This window comes from Labrus mixtus, chromosome 17, assembly GCF_963584025.1.
Source record: "Labrus mixtus chromosome 17, fLabMix1.1, whole genome shotgun sequence".
Lineage (NCBI taxonomy): Eukaryota > Metazoa > Chordata > Actinopteri > Labriformes > Labridae > Labrus > Labrus mixtus.
In genome coordinates this window covers 5698638-5723735 of record NC_083628.1, presented here as the reverse complement: position 1 = coordinate 5723735, position 25098 = coordinate 5698638, and the positions used below count along the sequence as shown (strand labels likewise).

At 42.4% G+C, this 25098-nt stretch overlaps 1 protein-coding gene across 1 annotated transcript; it reads left to right on the top strand.

Moving 5' to 3' along the window:
* Positions 1–917: 917 nt before the first annotated feature.
* On the top strand, positions 918–24644 carry LOC132992608 (pappalysin-1-like). Its single transcript, XM_061062038.1, has 7 exons — positions 918–924; positions 1965–3069; positions 13490–13635; positions 13920–14213; positions 14495–14687; positions 14984–15105; positions 22924–24644. Exons 1-7 carry the CDS (start codon positions 918–920, stop codon positions 23427–23429), a joined length of 2373 nt encoding a protein of 790 aa, XP_060918021.1. The 3' UTR covers positions 23430–24644.
* The last annotated feature ends 454 nt before the right edge of the window (positions 24645–25098 follow it).

The window sequence follows — 25098 nt, the reverse complement described above, 5'->3', positions numbered from 1 at the left end:
CAGTATAAATATGAGAAGTGCCTTTCTTTGACCTTTCCGAGCCAGGTCAGCCCAAAAGTAAACGGACTCTTCATTGTTCCCTTCCTCCCTGCTTTTTATCAAGTCCTTGTGACATTTTTCTTTGTGTGTGCATGTGTGTTTTTTTGACTTTTTCTTTTTTTCCCTGAGTGTGTTTTTCTTGGAAGAAGACAAATGGCAAGTGCAGGGAAGGTTGCCTTTGAACCTGACAGGAACAGCTCTCTACCGTGGCGTGTGCACATGCAAATCCCTTTGCGTGTGTGCGAGTGTGTTTCAGAAGGGACACAGATGTGTACTTCGGCGCTTCAATCCGATGAGAGTGCGTGTGTGTTTGTTCATGAGAATGTATGCAGCATGTCTGTATAAGCATGTGCATGTGTGTGTATGTGTGTGTATGTGTATTTGTGTGAGCCAAAAGGAGTCGCAGTGCAGGGTCTGGAAAAGTGGAGTGTGTTAGATTAATTGAGCATGGCAGAATTATGACAGCTGTTTACACTAGGAGCCCTACGAGCATTTTAGCACACCTTTTAGCCTTGAGTGCACTAGCTGACAGATGGGAGGCTTTTTCCTTCCAGTGTTGTGGAAAGCCTGAAAACGTCATCCACCAAAGGACTGACCTTGACGCTGAACCCAGCCCTCTCTCTTTGAACATTAGGCCATTGAAATACCAAGTTAATGAATGCATACTGGAGTGTGCATCTAATTAGAAACAGGTCAAAGTTAGCAAGATGTCCGTGCAATCACCATTAGCACACCACTTATTGCCGGCTCAGGTAGCCTCCTAATCGATGGGGAACAAAGGCATCTGAGTGGACAAGTACGTTGAAGAAAAGACGTGTGACCATCACTATGGAATCAGCTTATAATTTCAGACCTGACCAAAGTCATCAGAGATAAATATGAAGGGTATGCACAGGCATGTGACGCACATAGATCAAAGGAGCTACCTGTACTGTAAAGGACACTCCATACCTATAAGGGCTGGGTGTGAAGGTCACATTTGAGTGTCTTTTTTTTTAATTGATAGATGCGACTGCCAGAAAGCTCTAGGTTAGAAGGGATGTTGGCAAAACCCTGGGAGTAAATTCTTGTGGCAAGACTGTAGTACTGCCCTCTTCTTAGAATCACCTGTGAACACACAGACTTTCCCATGCTGAGCTGGGCCTTGTGTGAGGTGTGTCGAGATGCTTTGTAATCTTTACAAACTTTTGACGGGACTGTATGGATTCATGCGCACAGTCACGACCATGCATTAAGGAACACATGCACACGCACAGACATGAACCTGTGTTTCTGGCACACACACACACACGTACCTCAACAAGCACAAAACAAGCAAACAGTTAACATTCAGAGATCCCCTAAGAAGTGAAAACACATTACCATACTGAAGCTGACATACACGGTCCAAGTGAAACAGGAAAAAGGTGTTTTGGTGCCTCTACAAAAACAGAAAAACTAGCCTTTTCTGGCTACCTCACTAGCAAGGGGCATTTACACGAGCGGCTTTTAAATGCACTCAGTGTTCATGAAAACCCTATACAGAGAGATTTCCATGGGGTGTCCCTTGGTTAAACATGCACTTCAACCCAATTTCCAGGACAACATGCACATAGATTTTCAAATACATCATATTAATTCCTTGCTTCTGTATCTCCACTTGATTTAAGTCTCATTCTGGAAATAATACTTTCTCAACATCACTGACTGATATAGGAAATGTGAACATTACACTATGTTTTGTGCATTTTTCCAACAAAAAAACCCAATATTAAGTAGATGCATATTTGTAAAGAGAAGAAATAAACAGAAATTTTCATATGTCAGCACTCTCAAAAGTGATGGAAGAACATTTTTTAGATGCTGTGCCTTTTTTTCCCTTACAAATCATCACTTTCACACAAGCAGGGAAATATTAATTGACTTCTTTCTCGTTCTCTCTCCAGGCCTTTACGACAAATGTTTCTACGCCTCCAGTGACCGGGGCTGGCTGCTTGGCATCCAGGCAGTCAGTGAGCATGGGAATCGTGACCCCCGCTTCTTCTTCTCCCTGAAAACTGACCGTGCCCACAAAGTGACCTCCATCCACTCCAATGCTCGCTATGTTCCCAACCAATGGGCACATGTGGCAGTGACATATGACGGCGTGTACATGAAGCTCTTTGTCAATGGCGCCCAAGTTGGCGTCAGTCGGGAGCAATCGGGCGATGTATTCAGCCATTTGACCAAAAAGTGCAAAGTGCTGATGATTGGAGGGAATGCACTGAATCACAATTACAGGGGGGCAGTGGAAAGGGTGGGACTATGGAGGCAGGCCCGAGGGCAGAGGCATATTATAAGGGATATGCAGGGCCACGAGGACCCCCTAGATCTACCTCAGCTGGTAATTCGGGAAACGTTCGAGCACCCAGGTCGGAAGTGGCTGACTGTCAAAGATGGTAGCTTTCCTCAGCCTGAGCAGGGAGGGATTGGACGATTAGGGTTTCTGGGTGGCGGTGGAGCGGGTAATTCTGAGGAATTATTGGACACAAAACTGGAACCGCCAACTTGTGGGCAAACTGTCTGCGACAATGTCGAGGTCATCAAAAACTACAACCAGCTTTGGACCTTCCGTCGGCCCAAGAAAATACGATATCGAGTCATAAATATTTGGGATGATGCACGAATACGGCCGACCGTATCAGATCACCAGATCAGCCTACAGCACCAGCAGCTGAATGATGCCTTTAGCCCCTACAACATCACATGGGAGCTTAGCATTCACAATGTGACCAATTCCTCCCTTCGAAACCGATTGATTCTCGCTAACTGCGACATCAGCAAAGTTGGGGATGATGCATGCGACCCGGAATGCAACCATCCCCTGACAGGCTATGATGCAGGTGATTGTATGTCCGGGCACCGGAGTCGTTGCCCTGAGCACAAGCAGGGGAATGGTGTATGTGATCCTGAATGTAACTGGGAAAACTTCTTCTATGACCTTGGAGACTGCTGTAATCCCAACGTGACGGATGTGACTAAGACCTGCTTCAACCGCTCTTCTCCACACAAGTAAGATCACTTTCTGTAAACTTTACAAGTAATCATGTTTCCAGCACTACTAAATCCCCTTAAGATGTTGTTTAATAAACACATGACTTGAATTCACTGAAAGGCTTTGACTAACCACAGCAGTCCTTATTTAATTAAAACATTTGTGGTTGGCACGACTGAATAATTTTAGTAAACCAACTCTACACCGTGGTCTCATGTGCCTGGAGCAAATCAAAAAAACAAATCTTTCCATACATGTTTCCCTGAAGAGAGGTTTTAACGTCTCGTCCTACTGTTTCCTGACCATTTGGGCTGAGGCTGAGTGTAACACAACTCCCAGCCTGTGTGGCCTGGGAAATCCTCCGGGAACAGCTAGTCCAATCTAGCCTTGGCCTGGTTCAATCAGTGTTCCACACTTAAGCGGAGCAAAACAAACACAACCGGATGACTTTACTGGTAGCAAATGTGCAGGCCAGACCGCTCATTTTTGTATCAATTTTTCACCCTCTTCAACTCAACGTCTCCGATACCAAGTGGTCTTAATTAAGCCGTCTTGATTGGAGGAGGAGTTGGTTTGGAAAGAGTGAGATTCTAAACAGAGTATGGGGGCAATTAGAGTTCAGAGAAGAGAGTGCAGTATGGCTTTTTGCTAGTAGCAGTGGAAACAGTTTCAAAGACATACTGCTCTCTCCAGGAAACCACTGAAAGACATGTTTCCTGTGGATGCAGGTATGGCTCCCTAAACATGGGTGCTTGCAAGAATTTTCCAGGAAAACACGGGAGAATGTCCACTTCACTTGCATGTGCATACCAGTAGTACAATATATCTTCGGTGTACTGTACATGAAGCACTAGATTATGTGGTTTCATGCAGATCCTCTAAGAGAATACACAGGCCTTCATGAATGCATGCAAGTTTTTGTTTTTGTGGTTATCTCATTGTGGCTTGTAGTTGATGAGTAAAAGCCGGCAAGGAGAACAAATCTCTGGAATCCTCTGTAATAAGGTTTCTTCCAGACCTCCAATAGCTGGATTGTTTGATTCTTGGTACACTGAAACTTGACGCAGTAGACTGAGACATTTTTGTGGGCAATGCAGGAGGTCTTCATGGTTACGCCAGAAAAAGAGACAGAAATGATTGAAATTCAGATGTTTGTCAGTATTTCATGCCACTGCCATGTGGGGACAAGCGAAAGGAAGAAAAACGAGTGGACCTAGTGTGTGGGATTGTTTGGGTATTTCTGATAGGATGAATCAAGGAAACCCGGCTGTTTTCAATCACAGTTGAGCTGGAAGCATTGTCTGCTTGGCACTACCCTGTTGTTTAAAATGACCGCTAAATAGCTAAATAATGACATCTAATTAACAACATCAGACGGGAAAGCAGGTGGGTTTGTCGATGCTTCCATCTCTCAATTCCTACCAAATCCCTTCCAGCTTAGTCATCATTAGAAGATCATTCATCAAGTGGTGGGCAAACTACTTCATTTAGACATCAAATCGCTTGCTTTTGCAACATTTAAACCTCCCTGCGGGCATTTCAAGAATTGGCTTGTGAAAGAAAGGTTACCAACAACAGAGTGGGAGACATAGACAAAAAAAAGGACAAAAAATAGATATAATCTCCTCAAGTGGTTGCTTATTTTGCTTTGATTATGGTATGTCTGGAGAGACTTGCAGATAGCTGCACTACAAACAGTTCAACATTCCTCCTTAATTATGGAATTCTGGATGAACAATGTACTGCGTATGCTGGGGAACAATGGTTGTGAGGTCCTGAATTTATTTTTGCAGCGTTTGCGCCTGTTACCACTTACATGTAGTGTTTTTAAAAATCCGGCTTACACAGGACTCCCTCCTCAGGGAAGCCTTTCACATTGTTTTCACAGCCCTTGGTTTTAACACTTCTTATGGTTTTGGTGGTATTTGACATTCTTGTGTCTGGAGCTAGGGACAACTGAAATTATGGCTGTAATGTATACAATGTGAATTTATATCTTGTTTAAAGACGTGCAAAAAAAGTTGTCTGGGAAGCTTATGTGTGTATTTGACATGTTATATTGGTGCCATCACAAATGCACCAAACTCCTGAAAAGTTTATGGAACGAGCTGCATGTGTGAATGCAAACAGCCAAATTTTTCACTCACACTTTCCCCAGAATTTTTCCGGCCAGCCCCTAATAAATTTTTCTCATGAAGTAAGGGTCAGCGGATGTGAAAATGCAACGGATAGCGAGCAAATGGGAGAGGGATATGACGTTTAAATCCTGCGACAAGCGCACCAGCATAGACTGTATGTGCACATCCGGTGCAATCACCGTGCACAAAATGAAACTGCTTCATTATGTTTTCTGCTCGCCAGTATGTCCTCCTCCGCTCTTCTTTTGTTGATACCCTTAATATCTCAACGTCTGCTTTGTTGTTTTCACGTCATGTACTGCCTTCTGAGAAGCCCCCCCCCCCCCCCCCCCCCCCCCCCCCCCCCTCATCCCACAGAAATAGCTTCCCGCTGTGAGGTGTATGTGTGAACAAGCAAGTCTGGAACTTATTAGTTTTTCTAGAAATGTTTAGAGTTGCATATGTGAAAAAGGCTTATTAATTATTGATGTATTATTTGAGCAAATGGATAAAAAGTTGATCACATAATACCAGAACTAATCAGAGTCAGACTATACTTTTCAGACAGATGGATACACATGTTGTTAATTGAATAAAAGGACAATTTCAGTCTCAGTATGTTTTTGGGAAATTAAGTTCTACCTTGGCTATTGGAGGCTAATCGCTTATCTGTTCTCCCCTGGCCTCTGTGCCTCTCTCCTTCCCAACTCAATACCTCTCACTGTGGCAGGTTAATGGATGGACCGCTCTTTCTCTTCCCTTCACTCCCTCTTTCAGTAGTATTCCAGCTCAGAGAGGGGAGCTAATCTTCAGGGCCCTTGACTTGGGTGTTTTACAGTTGGTCGTCTAAACCTTAAGCCCCCGTCCCATAAAACATAATGGAGTGCTTGGCCGTAAATACCAGGACTTTGCACTTCCCCTTTAAAGCCACAGCACACTTATAAAAGCACCTGTTGTGGAGGTTTCACCTGTGTTCTCAAGGGGGGTGATAGAAATCTCTCTGCTCCTCTGGAGACAGAGGGGAAATTGCAGTGAGGAGGGGCTTTACTTGTGCCCAAAGGCAGCCAGAGGAATTGCATCTGGCGTTGATGGGAATGTATGTTGCCAGATACTGTAGGTGGTCTTTTGAACACATGACACACCAGGGAATTCAACTGATAATGCTTTGGCAATGTCCTCTAGGTCTGGAAGACAAGAGATGCTGATGAAGGTGTTCACAAATTACATTTTTGGAGAATTTCTATTTAGGTTTGGAACTGTTAAGAGTTGGGGATCATTTGTAGCGTCCAGTTGTCCAGTCCGTTTGTCTCCAAATACTCCTTTTTCTAACAACTGTGAGCAACAAGCCGTTATGGCAAAGTCTCCCAAATCCAAGTTTTGACACAGTTCCTATGCATCTGTTTTTTTTGGAATGGAAAAAATAATTAAATGAGTAAGTTGGACGGTTTTAGCGGAGAGAGTGTAATTGTACACGCATCAGCCATAACATGGTGGCAGTATTACTACCTATTGTTTTGTACAATACAAACCAACTGTTCTGCCATAAAACTCTTTAGGAAGCTTCTTCATTTTCATTGAAGTCTTGGTGGGTGCTGTTTTACTGGAGTGTATTTTATGAACGGTGTTCCTAATGTTTTGGCCCCCCTCGTGTATGTAAAAGGAGTGCACAAAATATTAGGAAAATTTATATATTTTTTTAAGCACTCTACACCACCATCGACATCACTACCCACTACGACTTCAATAACAAATGTAAAGGACAATCATCCCCATTCTGACCATGCAAACAAAAACTGAAAATGTAGAAGCTTCATGAAGTCCAATTGATGGAGGAATTGTTGTATAGGATTGTATTACGTTGGTCATGATGTTTTGGCGACATACCGGTTTCTGAAGCCTAGTTCGACAGGCAGTTGCCATATTGGAAATGCTGTCTCAACCTTACTTTCAGTCAACCTAGAAAACAGGCAAAAAGCTGAAGCTAAGGCGGGCTTTAGTCTCCTGGCAAACAGCTACAATGGGCTGCCTGTCAGTCACATCAGCCACTCCCCTTATTGTGCACAAGTCTTAAGCTATATTCAAATGGTACCCGCTACATGTGTGCCGATAAAGACATGAGCTTTTTAGACCAAATGCTTTTTTTTTTAACCTAGCTGTAAATATTTCATTTCTTCTGTAAAAATGGGAATGTATGGGACTTCTGCAGCCATCCTCAAGTTGACACTAGAGGGACTTCAATTTTTTGCACTTTCATATTGGCTTCCTTATCAACACCAGAGCTTGGTACGACTGATCAATGTATGAATCAAAGGAATTTAGCTTCTAATAACTTGGCTATGTTATTATGGTCCAGGAGTTAAGACAGGCTGATGAAGAAGTATGCAAATTGAGAGAGTGTACATCAAAGTACCACAGATCAAGAATTTCTATCAAAATTTGAACTGGAAGAGTTGTTCATCATTTGAACTGTCCAATTGTCCATCCCATATATCTCTAAGATCTCTGGAATCCAAGCGTTGGCACATTTCCTTTGCAAGTGTCTTCCTTGGAAAAGAAAAATATAATGAGACAAGTAAGTTGGAAGGTTAAAGAGGAGAGTGCTAGTATAGTAATAAAGGCAGAGATGAATGATGGGTTTAGGGGCTGTGGTGTTGACCGAGTTGATGACAGGGCAGTGGAGGGCCCCCCTCCAATTTCAAAAGTGTTCTTGGCTGTGAGACTGCCATGGCCATGCCAGCTAACCCCCTGCTTTCACACTATGTTGCCTCAGACATATGTATACAAGGCAAATGTATGGGCTTTTATGAATAATACATGTGATAAATGGATGAAGTCATAATCCCACACCATCTGATCTCCCTGCACCAGATCCTCTGTAGTGATGCTTGAGTCTAGGCTCTCTGTAATTTCAATCTACCTTTTTTTTCTCCCTCCTTTATCACTCTTGTTCCCTTTCTCTGTGTGCCTTGAAAAGTTTTGCTTCCCAGGACATGTCTGGAAAGTGGTGAAGTTAAATGCATGGAAAATCCTGTTCTTCCCCAGTGGCTCATCTCGGCCGAAAAAATGTATGAGGAGAGGCAAGAGAGGGGAACAGGGGCTATGGGACGGGGGAAATAGTTTAGGGGTGTTTGAGAGAGGGAGAGAACATAGAGGGCGGGATGAAATGGGGGGGGGGGGGGGGGGGGGGGGGTAAATGTTTGTTGGCAAGAAGGTTTGAGTAAGATGTTGATGGACAGATAGACAGACAGTGTTTGAAAACTCCAAACTCTTATGACTTCTAACAACCTCACCATGATGTCATTGGGAATCGATGACCTACAGTGACATTCAATCAAAGCTGCACAAAATCTTAACTCAAGTGGTCATCACTAGTGTCACAGTGACAGCATGAATCAAAAATAAGCGGAATTGATTATATTTAACTGTCTTCTTTGGAAGTTCCACTGTGCATGAAGCATGTGATGCACATTGTGTTTTTGTAACAGGGCCAAGGGCGTTAGAATAATTGAACTCAGATTAGTTCTGTTCTGACCCTACAGTAGAATTTATGCTCGTGTTCATTGCTGACTCAATCATTTCTACATCAAACCCCTGTGACCCCGTTCTCCGTCATGCATGTCCAAAAACTCTGGACAAATATTTTCAAAGGAAATAATGAAATTCCTGAAATGATTAGGACAAGAGACCTTATATTATCTGTTCTCTCGCTCTCTCTCTCTCCCTCCCTCACTCTTTCTTCTTAGACCTGGCCCCAAAGAGTGCCCCCAGTTGCTCTTGCACGGGCTTCAAGACAGCACTCGCTGCAACTGAACCCTTTATTCAAAACGTCTGTTTCTGAGCTAACGCTGCATCTTCGCTAAGCAGCTCCTCATCCAACTTGTGATTTGAGGCAGGCTGACTTTTTTCAACCCAACATGGGTTGTAGAGATGTTATGAAACATTCTGTGTATGAATTGTGCATCGGTGGTAACCTTAGCAGGCCTGTCGCAGTGGGAGAATGATATCACTGGTAGAAAGTCTTCCAGAGCATTTTCTTTCACTGACTTTTAAGCTGCTTCCTTTAGGCTACATTGAACATATGTTATGAGACCGCTGGGTTTTACACTCAAGTTTTAATGTTTTATTCAGACATTTGCTTTTTAAATACAGAAGTATAATAAACTATTGTATTAACTATTTAAAGAAAGAAAATGGGGCACTTTGGATCAGCTGGCCTCATTTTAGGCGCTTATTTAATGAGTCTCAAAAATGTTTTGGCACACACACGATTCTTTAGCTCTCGTAAAGTTGTTCGATTTTTTCTGAGTCCTGGCCCTGACTTAAATGATCTTTTGATTATAATAAATATAAATCCTCCAAAGAATTAGGAGCAGAAAAATAAATTGTCATATTCAATTAAATACTGGCCTATAACGACTAAGTGAACTATAATGGTAACTCTTGTGCAGTTTTACTACTTCTGGCAACCAAATATTCTGCTTAAGTATAGCTGAATTCACAGCATGTCAAGTTTTATCCCTTTTAGCCTGAACTGCAATTTTCAGATATTGATTTTGTTATCACAAGGATTTTTATCATAAATTATGTTGCATGTCAGTTTCTCTTGCTGAACAGTTTTTTTCAGAAATAGTTCAAATGTTAGTAGTGCACAAAAGTGAATTTTAACCACACTGTGTACAATCAGCGATAACCTCACCCTCTTTGCTCGTATGAAATCAAGTCAAGTTCCTTTTGCCAGTGGAAAGATACACCTTACACCACCTCGTACCTTTACAAAAGCAATTCAATGCGTAGTGCAAATACACTTCATTTCAAGTCAGCTGTTGAGTGGAAGAGCAAATATAAATAGCACACTTCAGGATTACGCACTTCAAAAAAGGTATGCGTCTTTGAAATGTGTGCTTTTATCCTCTCTGTTTACTTGAGCTCACCTAAGTGGGACAAATGTGAGGAGAAACTTTCAAAAACAAAACATGACATTTACTTTAACAAAATGATGCAGGACAAAAAAAATTAACATGCTTTTATGTGTCAATGGTTTGTAATGTTACCAAAGTAATACTTTGAATGTCTGAAATAACCAAGAAGTTCAAAGACAGGATCCTTAGTTCCTTTGGTATACAGTATTAAATATCTTCACCATCTGTATCAGGGCTTGGCATCTTCACTGGTCTCATTAATCGATTATGATTATCCTGTCAACGATGCATCCTCAGTTTTCCCTATTACTGCACATGGCTACTTCTTTACAAATGAAGATAAGCAGTCAGACAAATATGAACTCCTGTTTCACTTGGAAAGTTCTTTAAAGGGGGCGCCGGTAGCCTAGTGGTTAGTGCGTGCGCCTCACGTATGGAGGTGTGGTCTTCCAAGCGGGAAGCCCGGGTTCAAATCTGACCGGTGGATCCTTTCCCGCATGTATTCCCAACTCTCTCCCGTCAATTTCTGACTGACTTTTCTTTGTAGGAGTTTAGTATGAGCAGTTTAATAATCAGGAGTTTAGCTCTGTAGTATCATAACACTAGATAACGCTGAAGAATCATCCCTCACTCTGAGACAGGAGCATTTTAGCTAACAATGCATGTGAATGCTAACTGCTAACCATGATATGGAGAGCTGAGCGTACTTTTCACCTGATTGATTGAATATTTGATGTTGGCAGTGCTACTGTTTCCTACTCGGATTTTGACCCAGGCATTCAGCTTGGGGGTAATTGTCACATGGACCAAGAAGGGTTGTAAGACACAGGGTACCATTCACAAAGAAACTTCCAGCAGCATGGATTTCATTTATCCCAGTGAGAGATTACAGGTGTGTTACACATCAAACCATAAAGGAGGAAATGCTAAATCACTCAGTGTGCTCTTTCTTGGAGAAACTCCCCATGCTGTATGCGATCAGGTGCAGTAAAGGCATGTGGTTTTATGCTTGGTGTTACTAGTCTTGAGATCTAAGCACGAATGAAAGAGGTGTATAAAATATATGGCGGGCAAGTAGGTCGCACAAACTAGGTCAAAACATCGAAAGAGGATCTAATTTGTAATAGTAGTGCCAATGTCATGTTTTGTTTCTGATAAACTCCCGTTTCCTTGTCTACTGCGTATCTATATGCCTCCCAGAGCCAAGAGAAATGATAAACTATCACTTCGGCACATGCAACTCATTATCGACTCCTCCAAGAGATGACTGAGCGTGCTGATGCTGTGTGCCAGGACCACCAGCCAGGCTCATGGAGTAAAACGTGTTTGATGTGTTCATAAAATGAATGACAGTTTCACTGCTGGAAAAGAGATCTCATTGTGTTGAATGATTGCAGTCGTTAGCGCTGCTGTTAGCATTCCCAGGGCTGAGACAAAACATCATGTCTCGGACGGGGAGACATCCGAACAGCTGAACAATTAATGAATGTGTAAGGCTGCTCTGAGGTACTAGGAGATACAAAAAAAACCATTCAGATGCAAAATGAACCAGTATTGCATGCGGCAGTCCATACAGTACGCTTTTATCTCATATCCTTTGAAACGATTATTCCCATTCATTATTGTTCTATTCAGGAAATGTAGTGCTAGTGTGATGATTCAAAAGGTGTAGACCGTACTCTTTATTATTTACAGAAACCCAACATTAATTCACCATGAGCAAAACATGTTCATGTGAAATGTAGATTTAAAGTTGCTGAAATGCAGACACTTACAGAAAGAGAGCGAGAGAGAGGGACGAGAGCTTGCTGTGCCAGGTCCCCCGCAGTCTAAGCCTATAGCAGCATATATAGGGGCTGGTCTAAGCCTGAACCAGCCCTTACTACAAGCTTTAGTGAAAGGAAAGTTTTTAACCTACTCTTAAAAATGGAGAGGATGTCCGGCTCCTAGCCCATAACTGGTAGATGATTCCAAAGGAGAGGGACCTGATAACTTACGGCTCCACCTCCCATGCTACTTTTTAGCCCCATTTCCACAAAGCGGTCCAGTTTGGTTCGGTCCAGTTTGGTTCGGTCCAGTTTGGTTCGGTCCAGTTTGGTACGGTACCTTAAGCCCCGTTTCCACCAAGCAGTCCAGTTTGGTTTGGTACAGTTTGGTACAGTAAACCCTGAACCTGCTTGCGTTTCCACAGCCAACCATACCCTTATTTGGTAAGCGGAGTGTAAGCCAGATGGAGATAGCCGCGTCAGCTACGTAATAGTGTGACATAGCAGCCCAACACAGTGTAGCCCGCTATTAATTAAGTTAAAAGTTCCAGAAGAGCAGGAACAGATCGGTATAGAAGGGTACCAAAAAAGTATGATGTACAGATCTCTTATTTTGGTTCCATTCCCAACTTTTGACGGTGGAAACGCCAATAAATGGGTACCATACCAAACCGAACTGAACAGGACCGCTTGTTGGAAACGGGGCTTTGGCAACAGTCAACCCTGATCTTGCTTGCATTTCCGAAATGCATGGTTGCAATAGGCTATGACACTATTTTTTAAAAGTCCTTCATCACTTTCAGTGTCACTGCTGCAGTCGGTTTATCCCCACCGTCACCTGTTTGGTGCCTGTGGGACCCGCACTGACATCTCGTCCTGTATTTCATAATAAAGAATGAGCACACTCAAAGGGATTTTCACAAACAGACGGAACAATATAAAAAAAAAAAACTGTAATGATTATGATTCACTTTCTCCCAGCATAAAGCATCTGACATCATCATTCAGACAAAATAATTACGGCTCGGCGTGCCATGTCTCCTCAAAAGAGAGCTCCACTCTAAGAAGCACTCAACTCCCAGAGCGACACATTTTGGGGTGTTGTGCTGTTTGTTTGTCTCCTGCACTTCCTAGACAACACAACAACAACACTGTCTCTCATCTGCTCCCATTACTCAAGTGTGAGTTATCGGGGACTGTGATGTAATTGCATGGGAGGTGGAGAAAGGACTTGATCAGTCACAATTGATACCAGGCTGATTCACATATATTTTACCTCAGTGAGAGCATTCATAACAACACTACAGGTGCAAAATCACTGCTAGACAATTGTTTTTATGAGTCAAAAGGAAAATTGGATTATTGTGGGATAGTCAAATTGCAGGATGTGTTTGACATTACTAAGTGTGTTGGCTGGAGAAATGCTAAATTAGGAAATATTTGAATACAACAGGGACGTAATTCTGAGCACAATTTTCCTGAAAGACATCACTACAAAAACTCGCTCTTACTAGGAAACCTTGTTGTTATTTGTAGCCTTGGTGAATTCTCCATTCATCAGGAAGAGACTATCCTCATTGTAGCACTATTAACTTAATGTGGGTTGCTCTTTGTGTCTTATTTTCTGTTTCCCAGAGCCTATCTGGATGTGAAAGAGCTGAAAGAGATCCTGCATTTGGACGGCTCGACTCACCTGAACGTCTTCTTTGCCAATTCTTCTGATGAAGACCTGGCGGGGGTTGCCACCTGGCCCTGGGACAAAGAGGCTCTTACACATTTGGGTAGACTACAAATACACAGATAAATACAAACACATATGTGCATGCAGGAGAACTCACAGGCACACACTTCTTTGGCAAACGGGGACCGTTGCTTTTTGACTAATTACAGGTCAAGCCCTGAGCAGGAAAGAAGGTGATAATGAAGCTGAGGAGGACCATTAATAATGCATAGTCTAAATCTTATTCCACATCCATAATAACACCACTCTACTCTGGGTAAGGATTTTGGGTTGATTCCACAATGAATACCAAGTATTTTCGTTCTCTGTTTTTCTTCTTCTCAGGTGGGATTGTGCTCAACCCTTCCTTCTATGGTACATTCGGTCACACTGACACGATGGTCCATGAGATCGGCCACAGTCTCGGACTTTACCACGTGTTTCGAGGAATATCCGAAATCGAGTCGTGTAACGACGCGTGTTTGGAGACCGAGCCCTCGATGGAGACCGGAGATTTGTGCGCGGACACCAACCCTACTCCCAAATACAAGGGCTGCCACGATCCTGAGCCGGGCAACGAAACCTGCGGCTGTCGGCATTTCACGCACACGCCATTTAACAACTACATGAGCTATGCAGGTGAGATAAAACTTTCCGGTGTGTTTGGTACCTCTTGCATGCAGTTGCCTACACACACAGTGATCACTATAGAGGAATTTGTAGAGTCTGTGCATACTTGGACAGGTGTGGAATTTGACAGACATTTCAGCGGGCTCTCCTTTTGTGTCATGTTTTGTGCAAAAGCTAAACATGAGTTTCTTAAGAAAAGATGGTGTTTGATTTAAACAGCTGTAAACCTTTACTTGTCTTGGATCAATCCAAAAACCCAATCACCTCTCCACTACCCCTGTTCCCTGCAGATGACGCCTGTACAGACTCCTTCACACTGAACCAGGTGGCGAGGATGCACTGCTACCTGGATCTCATCTACCAGACCTGGCAACCCGCCTCCAAACCTCCTCCAGTGCCCATGGCGCCCCAAGTGGTTGAGCAGCATCATAATTCAATCACCCTGGAATGGTTTCCACCCATATCTGGACACTTTTATGACAGGTGAAATGAGCTACATTGGTTGCCAATCAGACGCTTGTGTGTATGCTAATACATTTGATTAAGAAGTATGACATTATCGCTTGAGGTAATATAATCATAATGTTACTGAAGTAGGGTTTCTTTTTTCTTGACCACACAACCTTAGAGTGAGCCAAGTCTTTAAAGGCACCAACTCCAAACAGCATTTAACTCATTGAATTGTACCTCTTTGTCACCAATGTAACTTATCTCAAATGAATGAGATGTATTTGGCCTGTATCTAAGTTGGTTGCTGTGCCTGTCTGTTGGTTTCCTAGAGAAGTGGGATCAGTGTGTGATAAATGCACTGAAGGGAGAGTTCTGCTGCAGTACGCCTCCAATTCGTCCTCGCCGAGACCTTGTGCCCCCTCTGGACACTGGTCCCCCCGAGAGGCCGAAGGTACAGTACAAGATACATTATTCTACACTTGATGTTGTAGGACGTCATTCCATTTAGCATGTTCATTGCTATTTTAAGTGTTGTACAGACTCCTGGAGTGAAAGTTGAAAATATATATTCTCACGCATCCTTCCCTCTGCACTGATTATCAGTCTTAAATCAGTTTTTAATATCATCACCTTTCTCTACTGAAATCAAATTGAATACTCAAGCAAACGCCAAATCCGCCTTTTATCCAAAATTTACAGCATGATTACCACATCTGAGGTTTTCTTCTCTATTTTCGGGCGTCAATACTCTGACATGCTAAAAATTCTCAAAACTGACTCAACCTTAAAACATGCAAATGACTCACTGGATTCATGACACTTGGGTCGTGGGACAACATGGACGGATCAGTGAGGTCGCTTCCCACTGGATGGTGCTGTATGGTACAATTCCCATATGACAGCTCAGGCCCAAAAAAAAAAAAAAACAAGGTTACAGATCATGTCTTACTAGTAAATCCATCCTTTTTTACATCTCAGTTAAAGGGGATTTTAAGAGCTATAAATGCTAAAACAGGATCATTTTAAGCAGAAAAAAAAGCCTTTTTTATCTTTTGTTTTTCTATTGTGAGGTATTTATGCTATAAAAATAGTTGTTGTCCCATCTGTGCAGCTCTGAATACTCTTTGTGCAAGCTGTTGTTCCCCCATATGACGCACTGTCTAATACATATTGAAATACATGTACTTTTAAAGTCAATGTCAGTTACACTAGACATCATGCCTTACAAGGTTGTGCCAGACTCATTCCATGTATAGCATGATTGAGAAAAAGTGTGTGGAGCTTTGTATATACTGTATATGTATTTGACCTGAATCTAGGACATTGTTTTCCCCTACATTGAGCTACACATAGACTTATTTACACCAGCAGATGTTCTCTTTAAATGGAGCAATCCTCTACCAGCTGTATTACTAAGCAGCCTGTTGCTTTAAGAGCATGTTGCACCATGGACTGTTTGTAACCTTAATGTTTCTACGCTAACAAGTTTAGCCCTTTTCGTTTATTATGTATAATGTGATGTCAAGTTTGTTAGCGCGTAAAGTGAATATTGTAAGGTATCAGCTCATGTGAATGCTCCGTAGAGGAAACAAATGTGCGATGCATTGAAACGAGGTGAGGCTATTTTCTTGCGTTTTCATGATGGGATTCAAAGTCATTTCTTTGGTGACCAAATGTTACGACCCGGCTTGAGGGGGGAAAAGGGAAGCAACAGTGAAACCAGATGTTGTTGGTGAATTCAACCTGCGATCTGCAGAGTCCCTTTGCACCTTTAAGAAAAAGCTAAAGACCCAGCTCTTTCATGAATGCCTACACACTCAGTGATAATGGTGATAATATTGAGGATAATGGTGATAATATTGAGGATAATGGTGATAATATTGAGGATGCCGGTATGTAGGATATTTAGAGTAGTTTTGATGCTGACTAGAATTCTCAAGAACAGCTGTCGATGTAGTTGTTGATGATGATATATGAACTTTAAGTTAAAAAAAAGTGCTCTTCCTCTGTGCGCTGCCTGTCAGCACCTCTGTGTCTAATCGGACTTGAAGCTGTGCGTTTTCCCTTACTGAAGTCGTTTCCTCCTTTCTAGATCTTTGCTTGTGATGTACTTACTCTCTGCTGTTCATCGCTTTAGAGAAAAGCATCTGCTTAATGTATTGTAGATTCAAAAACAAAGTGAGGCAAACTGTAACTGAAAGGGTTAACGAGTGCCGCTCGAATCAATAACAAAGTAAACTAGAAGGATTCTAAAAATGAACTTTCTAATTGGTGACTTTTTTTAAACTAACTACACTAACTAACCACATCAAACAACAAATGAACAGCACCCCTAAACCTAGTTTTTCTAAACAAAGAGTAGAATCCTAAAGTGAGAATGTGTGTGTTTCTTAACTAAACTGATCCAGGACCAGTCCACATAAAAACAAGAGCCTCGTAACACATAGGGACATGGAGGTCAGAACTTTTAACAATTACAGAAAGACGAGCGGCACGGTGGCAAGCTGAAGCCAAATGAAGCTGCGCCCCGAGTAAAGGCTGGTCAAGCTCTTAAGGAGTGTTTTCGGCAGCCGCTCTCCTCCGATTGGTTCATTTTTTAACTGCAGCTTCGCACCAATCACGGCTTCTCCGGCAAGCAGCACAGGTGAATGTTACGAGTCCTTGGGGATGTAACCACAAGCCCACACACACACAAAGACAAACACGCACAGAATCTCCAAAAGAGAGTTTAGTTGCATACACACTGGAGAGGAGGGGGGGGGGGGGGGGGAGGGGGGTGCAGCTGCAGCCGTGACACCAAGTAGTGCAGTGTTGAAAATACTAATGTTGAAAGTATAGAAAACTGTCTGTTTGACAAAATGGAAACACAACAAAGAAATGCCCCGCGACCAACTTAAAGTTCAGCGTCTTAAGTTTTCGATGAGTTCAGAGATAGCCATTTAGGAAACAGACACAATGAAGAAGAGCCGCATGCTTCTTTAAATCATGACGAACCTAGCTCGTACTGCACAGTGACCCCAAAACTGAGGGACGACCTGAACTGCGACCTCTGTGACCCGTTACACCCCTAATATACAGTGAAAGCCCCAAAGTAATTGTTCAATCGTTCATCAACATCTATAAAGACCACCGATTGAGAGATGTATGAAAACAACTTGCCTTTCTGAACTAAATTATCAATATTTTTATCATCAATTGATTCAATGCATTATTTAAGTCACTCTTATTTTATTGTGACACTTCGTCTGATAGTTTGTGTGCATGCTGGTGTCTCTATGGATGCTCATAGATTCCCTCTTCACTGAGCCCTGCCGTCACACAGGCTATAGTGTGTGTACCAGGGGCAAGTCTGGGCTTGTCTAACATGCTGTGTGTGTAAACTGTACTCTATTTTCCCTCTTGGAAGGGGTCCCTGTTTGTGGCAGATCCCCATTCCCTGTTAGCTCTGTCTGGGGCAGCTACTCTCTGCATACTGCAGCTGCTGTTTCCTGCTGTGATGGTGTATGTATGTGTCCGACTTCCAAAAGACATTCTGGCAAACTACAGACCCTCACTACAGTGTGTTAAAGCATTGTATGAGTTTATTGCATACAGTCGTATTTTTTCCGAGATAAGCACATTAGCTTGTGCGACTGTGCAGGTGGGTCTCCTTGCACTCATCAGCATTCATGCGTACTGTACACATGGCACCTGTTATCTAAGGATATGTTGGCTGTGTCCTCACACAACTCGACTTGGAAACACTGGCGTGGTCAGAGCGCTGGATTAACTCTCATAAATCTTGACTACTCTATGCCCCAGGGAGAAGTGGCTGCATTAAAAAAAAAAAGCAAGAATGAAAAAAAAAGGGAGAAAACACACATGGATACGGATTCAGGGAGGGGTGCGGGGTGGAAACCACCCAAGATAGTTAGGAGAATTGCATGTGGTTAGTGACATTCACAAGCGAGGTTTCTAGCTTGATTGAAAACAGCAGTGCGCATGAATGGAAGTGAAAGGTCCAGGATGTGTATATGCGCCGTCAAATGTAAAAATGTGTGCATGTTATTTTGCAGATGGAGGTTCACTTACAGAATGATGTTCATGTGCTTTTGCAATATGTGGAGCGTCCAAAATGTCTGCTTACGTGTGAATGAGGATAGTTTTTTTTTTACCCTGCTGGAATTTGAACAGCATGAGTTTGGTGCCATACATGTCTCAGACATGATTGGAATTGTAGAAATGTCGAGTCATGAATAGCTGGTTCATGCAAGGTCACAGAGTTGTCAGACATTATTAAGAAAAACACAGGACTCAGTTCTGTCCTGCTCCATAGACGTTCCCAAAAAGAAGAATATCCCCTGTCCTTAACTTCACAGAATGTATGACACAATACAAAGTGCTCAAGGGTGACACTATAACATACATTTTTACAATATTTGACCCAATGACTCTCAGTAAATTGTTCTCATCCACTCCAGTCTCTCTTTATTAATGCATGAGAAAATTGGTCAGATGTCTGATGTAGCTAGAGCCCTTCATTTATTCAATTAGGATAGTGCACATTTATCAACATATTAGCAATTCACGTCTATGTAAGTATGCTGGAATTAGCACACTAGCTACATTTAATTCATAGTCCTAATCATGGCCAAAATGCAGTTAAAGTGACTTTGTTATTAACAGCAGTTATTCAGTACCACACAATAGTTCTACAAGACACAATTTTACCAATGCAACTTGAAGTGCAATTTAAACTGGGCAAGCAAACCCAAGCATTTTCCTGTACACTTACTTTCTATCACAACATACTGACCATCCACTTACTCACATGTATCTGTATGTTTCCATACATCATGAAGCAGTGATATAAGAGTCTGTTGATAGTTCCTTTGGTGGTATATTTGATTCTGAGGTATCAGCATAACCAATAGACATAGACAGATTGTTTGCTAACACTTCAGCTGTTTTCAGAACACCTGAGGCAGACAGCCATCTTTAAAAGTCCCGGTGCTGTTGTTCTTTACATCCCCGCCTCTTGTCCAATTAAGTTGCTTGTTCTGAACTCACCGTTGTAAAATGTATGATAACATATGCACTCCTTGTTGACTTTAATTGTCTCCCTTTAACGTCTGCTCAGGTTAACATTTTGAGGTGTTTGTTTCATTCAATGAACGCAAAAGTAAAGCTTTTATTTAGTCTTCTTCCAGCCAATGCAGGTCATCTCTCTCATACTCTGAGTTACCTTTGCTTCCTTCATCAGTTTGTCACATCAGTGTATTAAGCTTCTCTTCTTATTTTCACAAAGTGTGTACTCAAAAGTAGCACTGCTCCATATGATGAAAAAACAGCTGCCAACTGCTGTGACAGATTAACCCCTGAAGTACCCTGAATGTAATATGATGTGACATTGGTTCCCAAGCCATAGAGTGTCTATTGCCTTAATAAAGTGTGTCTGTGAAGTGTCGCTCTGTTTGTGTGTGCGTCAGGGCAAAGGGTTAGAGGGGGTTGATGTCTGTGTTCTGAGTGAGGAAGTGTGTAACAGTGTGTGACAGTGAGTCATTGATAGTGAGAGCCAGAGCCAGACACTTCTTAGAAAGCATAAAGCGTGCATGCCCGGACATATCCCTGTCTGTTTATTCTTCCGGCTCTCTGGCTTTTTTTGAAGATCACTATGATGCTCCAGAGCTGTCAGATTATGGCGGGAAATTGGGCCGGCACCAGCGTCTATCGTGAACATCATATTTATAAAGCAGCTAGTCTTTTTTTTGAGCAGATTTCAGTGGGTTGCATTAAAACACTGATCATGCTTTCTTAAGAACAGAGTTCTTACCTGTGCATGAAATGAGGACACAATTACTGATTATGGAATGATCTGTTGTTTGATCCAATCATTAAACTTAATAAATGAATAATTGTTTTTAGGGGGCTGATAGGACCGACCCGAGTCTGTGTGTTAGTATGAACTAAGTAATTGATTGTAATACAGTAAAGCATTCCACTTAAAAAGATATAGGGCATTTTTCTGGTTGCAACGCTGTCGGATTGTCTTTGTAAAATTCCCAAAGGCGACTTAAAAGACCAGGGCAAAGTCACTACCAGAACTATAGTTCATGAGTTCTTTTGTTGTTGGTTTGTTATGTGTTTGATATATTTTTATCTAAAGCTACATTAATCATTTTTGGCCACTCTGAAATGTTTCAATCATTTCATCTGGCAATCATAGAAGTGGAAAAACTTGCAGTTCTTTAAGTGTCCACTTGAGGCTGGCTACTGAAACCCTCGAAGTCACATACACACCCATTCTAAAATGTCAATTTTATCATCAGAAATAAATATGTATGTGTGTGTGTATAACTCAAACGTTTGACTGACGGGCCTACCATTGTAGGGAGTAGCTGTAGGCTTAAGGCCCGCCTTAGATCCCGCTCTTTGCCTGTTAGTAAAATGACTAAAAGTCCATGTGCAAAAGTCCTCTTCAGAAACCATTTGATGTCACTAAGACTACGTCCATGAATTAGACAATCTATGAGTGTATTCTGAAACTAGCCATGAGATTCTTTCCGGGAAAGAAACCCATAGGGATTTTAAATAGTCCTATAACAACAGAAAAATTGGCTTATGTTGCACCAATTAGCCTACAGCTCCATGATGTTAAATAAACATCACTTCAAAAAAGAATGGATGTTAATGTTAAAAGACTTTACATCAGCTTATCTGCAGGGAATGAATGGGTCTTATTTAAAGACTAGGTCTGGATGGTCCAGTCACCTTGTGGCCCCTTCTCCAATATAAAGGAACTATAGATCCAACACTTCTGAGATCTGGGCTGTTTGTAGAAGTAAGCAGCTTGCTTCTACAAACATCAGAAGTAAGCTCTTTTGATGGCCCGTTGCAGGTAGCTGCTCTGTCAGCAGTGAAACAGATGATTAAATATAAATCATAATGGATTGAAAGGCGGTTACAAACCCTTTGCTTGCACATGTTGTCCTGCCAATCACAGATACAGTACATCTCAGAAAATACAGTTTGCAGTGCCTAAGGTAACACAGTGGATGACACCGCTGTTCTGTCTCCTCTTAAATCTCCAACCACATTAGCAACAGCGCCAAAGCAGGAGTAGGGCCCATCATAACAGCTGACATTACAAAATATTTTCAGTGGCTTCAGCTCCCTTCCTTGCAAATTCAATGAAAATCTACCCAGTAAGCCGGGACTACATGAGCTGAGTGAAGCCAAGCTCTTGGAGTATCTCAGTTCATTTTCTCCCATCCTCCCCCCCCCCCCCCCCCTTTCTCCCTCCCTCCCTCCTTCTCTTTCTCTTTCTCTCTGTCCCTCGTTTTCTTTAATTCACCTCCACTCTGGCCACACACGCACTTACAGTACAATAATAAATGTGTTGAGATAATGTGGCTTGGAAACCGTATTCAGTCCTCACTTGATTAAACACTGGAATTTTGCACGGTGCCCAGAAATGAGGTTAGCAAATGGCTTCGTTGGTTGCCAGCTTGGAAATGCACAAAAGGAAATCGAGGGAGAACATAGTGTCTGCTGCTTGCTGGCTTCTAAAAGTGCTTGATGAATGTTAGTGTACGTCACTTGGGATAATGCGAGTTAGCTGTGTGGACTCCAAATATGGCTGGAGTGTGACTGTTAGGCGTTGTAATGACTGTGCTGAAGTGAGAACCCTGCACCAGGCCCCTCTTAAAAGGTACACACCTCAGCTCTGCCTTTCCTCTGCAGATGGACTCACAATGAACTCTCAGTTTCACCTCTACCTTGATGTTGCAAGAAGTGTTGGTGCACTAACAAGATCACTAATGCAAAATCTTGATCTGTCAGCACTTCCGAGAACACTGATCGCTTTAGTGTGAAACAGCTGCCTTACTTCTCTGCATCCGAAATCTGAAGACCTGTAGCACAAAAATGTGCATGAATCTTTCAACGATTCATCCCATAGTGTAAGTTCTGCCAAAAGTGATCCACAAGGTGGCTCATATTACGTACCATTCCAAGCCAGCAAACAGGGCTACTTACCCTTATAAATATTGAGAATAGTTGGAGTGATTTGGCCCCAACATGATTTATCCACTTTACCAAGTACAATTATGAGACTTTGAGTGCCAATAACAGAAATGTCATGTTATTTTAGGGATCGGCCAGGTAGGTATTGCTCATTGGGTCTGATTTACATCTAACATTGTTATCTGCGAATGATTTGAGGTTGTAGTTTGAGTGGTTTATATGTTGAGTGTGACCGTCTGTGTCTTTTTGTAATTCTATCCCATAGGCCCTCCAGATGTGGAGCAGGCTTGTGAGCCAAGTGTGCGCACCTGGAGTCCCAACGCAGGAATCGAGCAAGGTGTTGTCGGCCTGTCGGAATGCCCCCTCCAAGGCTGCATGCTTCAGCTGGAGTTCCTCTACCCGCTGGTTCCAGACTCCCTGACTGTGTGGGTCACTTTCTTCAGTCCCGAGGAAACGGCACTACCAGCAATCCACAACATCTTACTACTGACTGTCAGGGGGAACAACATTTCTTTGGGCCCCAGTAATGTCTTCTGTGACACCCCACTAACTCTGAAGCTAGACATAGAGGAAGAGGTGTACGGGGTTCAGTTTTTCACAATGGAACAACACCTTGAGATTGATGCCACCCTCATGGCATCCAAGCCAGACTGTGCACTCTGTCGGCATTGCCAGCCACTTCGCTACCACCTATTGCGCCAACCTCCCTTTAACCATGCTCCACACGGTCTTTTGTTGAATGAACCTACCCGACGATACACAGACAGGTGAGTAAACTGATGGATGGATATTAATGCTCACAGATCTGAATGTGTCAGCCAGATGCATAAGACTCCATATGGTTGTGTCTTTGTTTTGGTTTGAAAGCCAAGCATTTAAACAGAGGAAGATAGTCTGAAGATACATTGCACATGCTTTAGTTTGAAAAAACTAACAAAGCATTTAGTTTTTATAAGTTTAGAATGGCTGAGTGACTGCCATTTGGCTTCCTGCTTAAGTGATGTTATTAGGGTATTTTGGACGCCCTAGTAAGAAGCCGTTTGTCTGTCTGTGGAATGCATCCACAAAAAATATTGGTGTAATACCAGATATCCTTCCCAATACCCCCAGGAGCGCTAGCTAGCCACCACTGCTATTGCAGTTTCAAATCTCCAGTCCAACATTTGTTTCCTATGTCACAGGTCAATGCCTGCCCACATTTGTTTTTTTCCATGTTCCATGAAGCAAAGGCAAACAGATGGCTTGTTAAAGGTATTATCTGCACACTGTGGTGAGAGTTTAGTGCTTTGCTTTCATGGAATTTGCTGACTCGATAAAGATTGTGCTATACATGGCACCGCTGCGTGTTATGCCATCTCACTATCGTGCTGTCAGCGCGGTTCACATGAGAAGGAAAGTGCTTGATAATGGGCGAAAGGGTGAGTATGCATGTTATGCAAGATTGAGTGATGATACCCAAGTTGCATTAAGTGGACTTACACAATTTCCTGATTGTGTGGCAGTGACTGGTAGAAGGCTGTCTGCAGTAAAGACGTATTTATTTGGGGTTTGGCACACTTCAGTGATTATTGATGTACTGTAGGTAGTTTCGTTGCTGTGGTATATTATACTAGCTGTGGTTGCATTCCAGTGGTGGTGGTCAGTGGCACTGGCTGACTATTTTCTGTAGTGAGAGCATATGGGATCTTGTCTCTCTTAAGAATTCTAGCCACCAATTTCTTTAACATGTTCCAATTTAGAATAAGTGCAACACCGTAAAATATACAACATGAGATATATTGCTCTGTTTATTTAGTAAGCATTTACTTAGAAAAGTTGGGAATAAAAAGTAATGATGCAAACAAGAGAGAGCATTGTAAAGGGATACTTTGTGGGGATGGTTAACTCCAATGTTTGAGCATCAGTAAATGGTAAATGCATTGATTTAGTGTCTTACTCTTTTGAGAGGGAAACCAATACATTCATATTTTATATTTTGTGCTTTGGGATCTATCTGCATTTCATTGCTATACTCAAACCAAAAAAGAAATGACTGCAAGCAGGTTCAAGAAGGTACTTTTAAACACATTTTTCTAAAAAAAAAAAAAAATAGATGTGTCCAAAAGGAGACCCAAAAGTCAAACTGTCTGACACATTGTTCTAATGGCTAACATGAAGCCCCATCGCACTCAGTGTGTCACAACAAACATAGCCTTTGACATGGCAAAGGAATAGAGCAAAGTTCACTCAGCTGTTTTTCACACGCCAAAAATCTGACGTTAAGTGCTCTGTTTGATCGCCTCGGCCCAGCTGCTGAAATGCTTTGTTGACCACACAGTAAGCTGCTTCTTCTTGCAACATGTTTCGCATGGGGTTGGATTGCGCGATGGAGGTCTAGATGTGGGGGGTGATTGACCTCCCGCTGTCGGGCCACTGGCCTTCACCTGAGCCGGGGCAAACT

Coding starts and splice junctions, on each gene's coding strand:
- LOC132992608 (XM_061062038.1), top strand. Junction 3,070..13,489: donor AACCGCTCTTCTCCACACAA/GTAAGATCACTT, acceptor TCTGTTTCCCAG/AGCCTATCTGGATGTGAAAG. Junction 15,106..22,923: donor GTCCCCCCGAGAGGCCGAAG/GTACAGTACAAG, acceptor TCTATCCCATAG/GCCCTCCAGATGTGGAGCAG.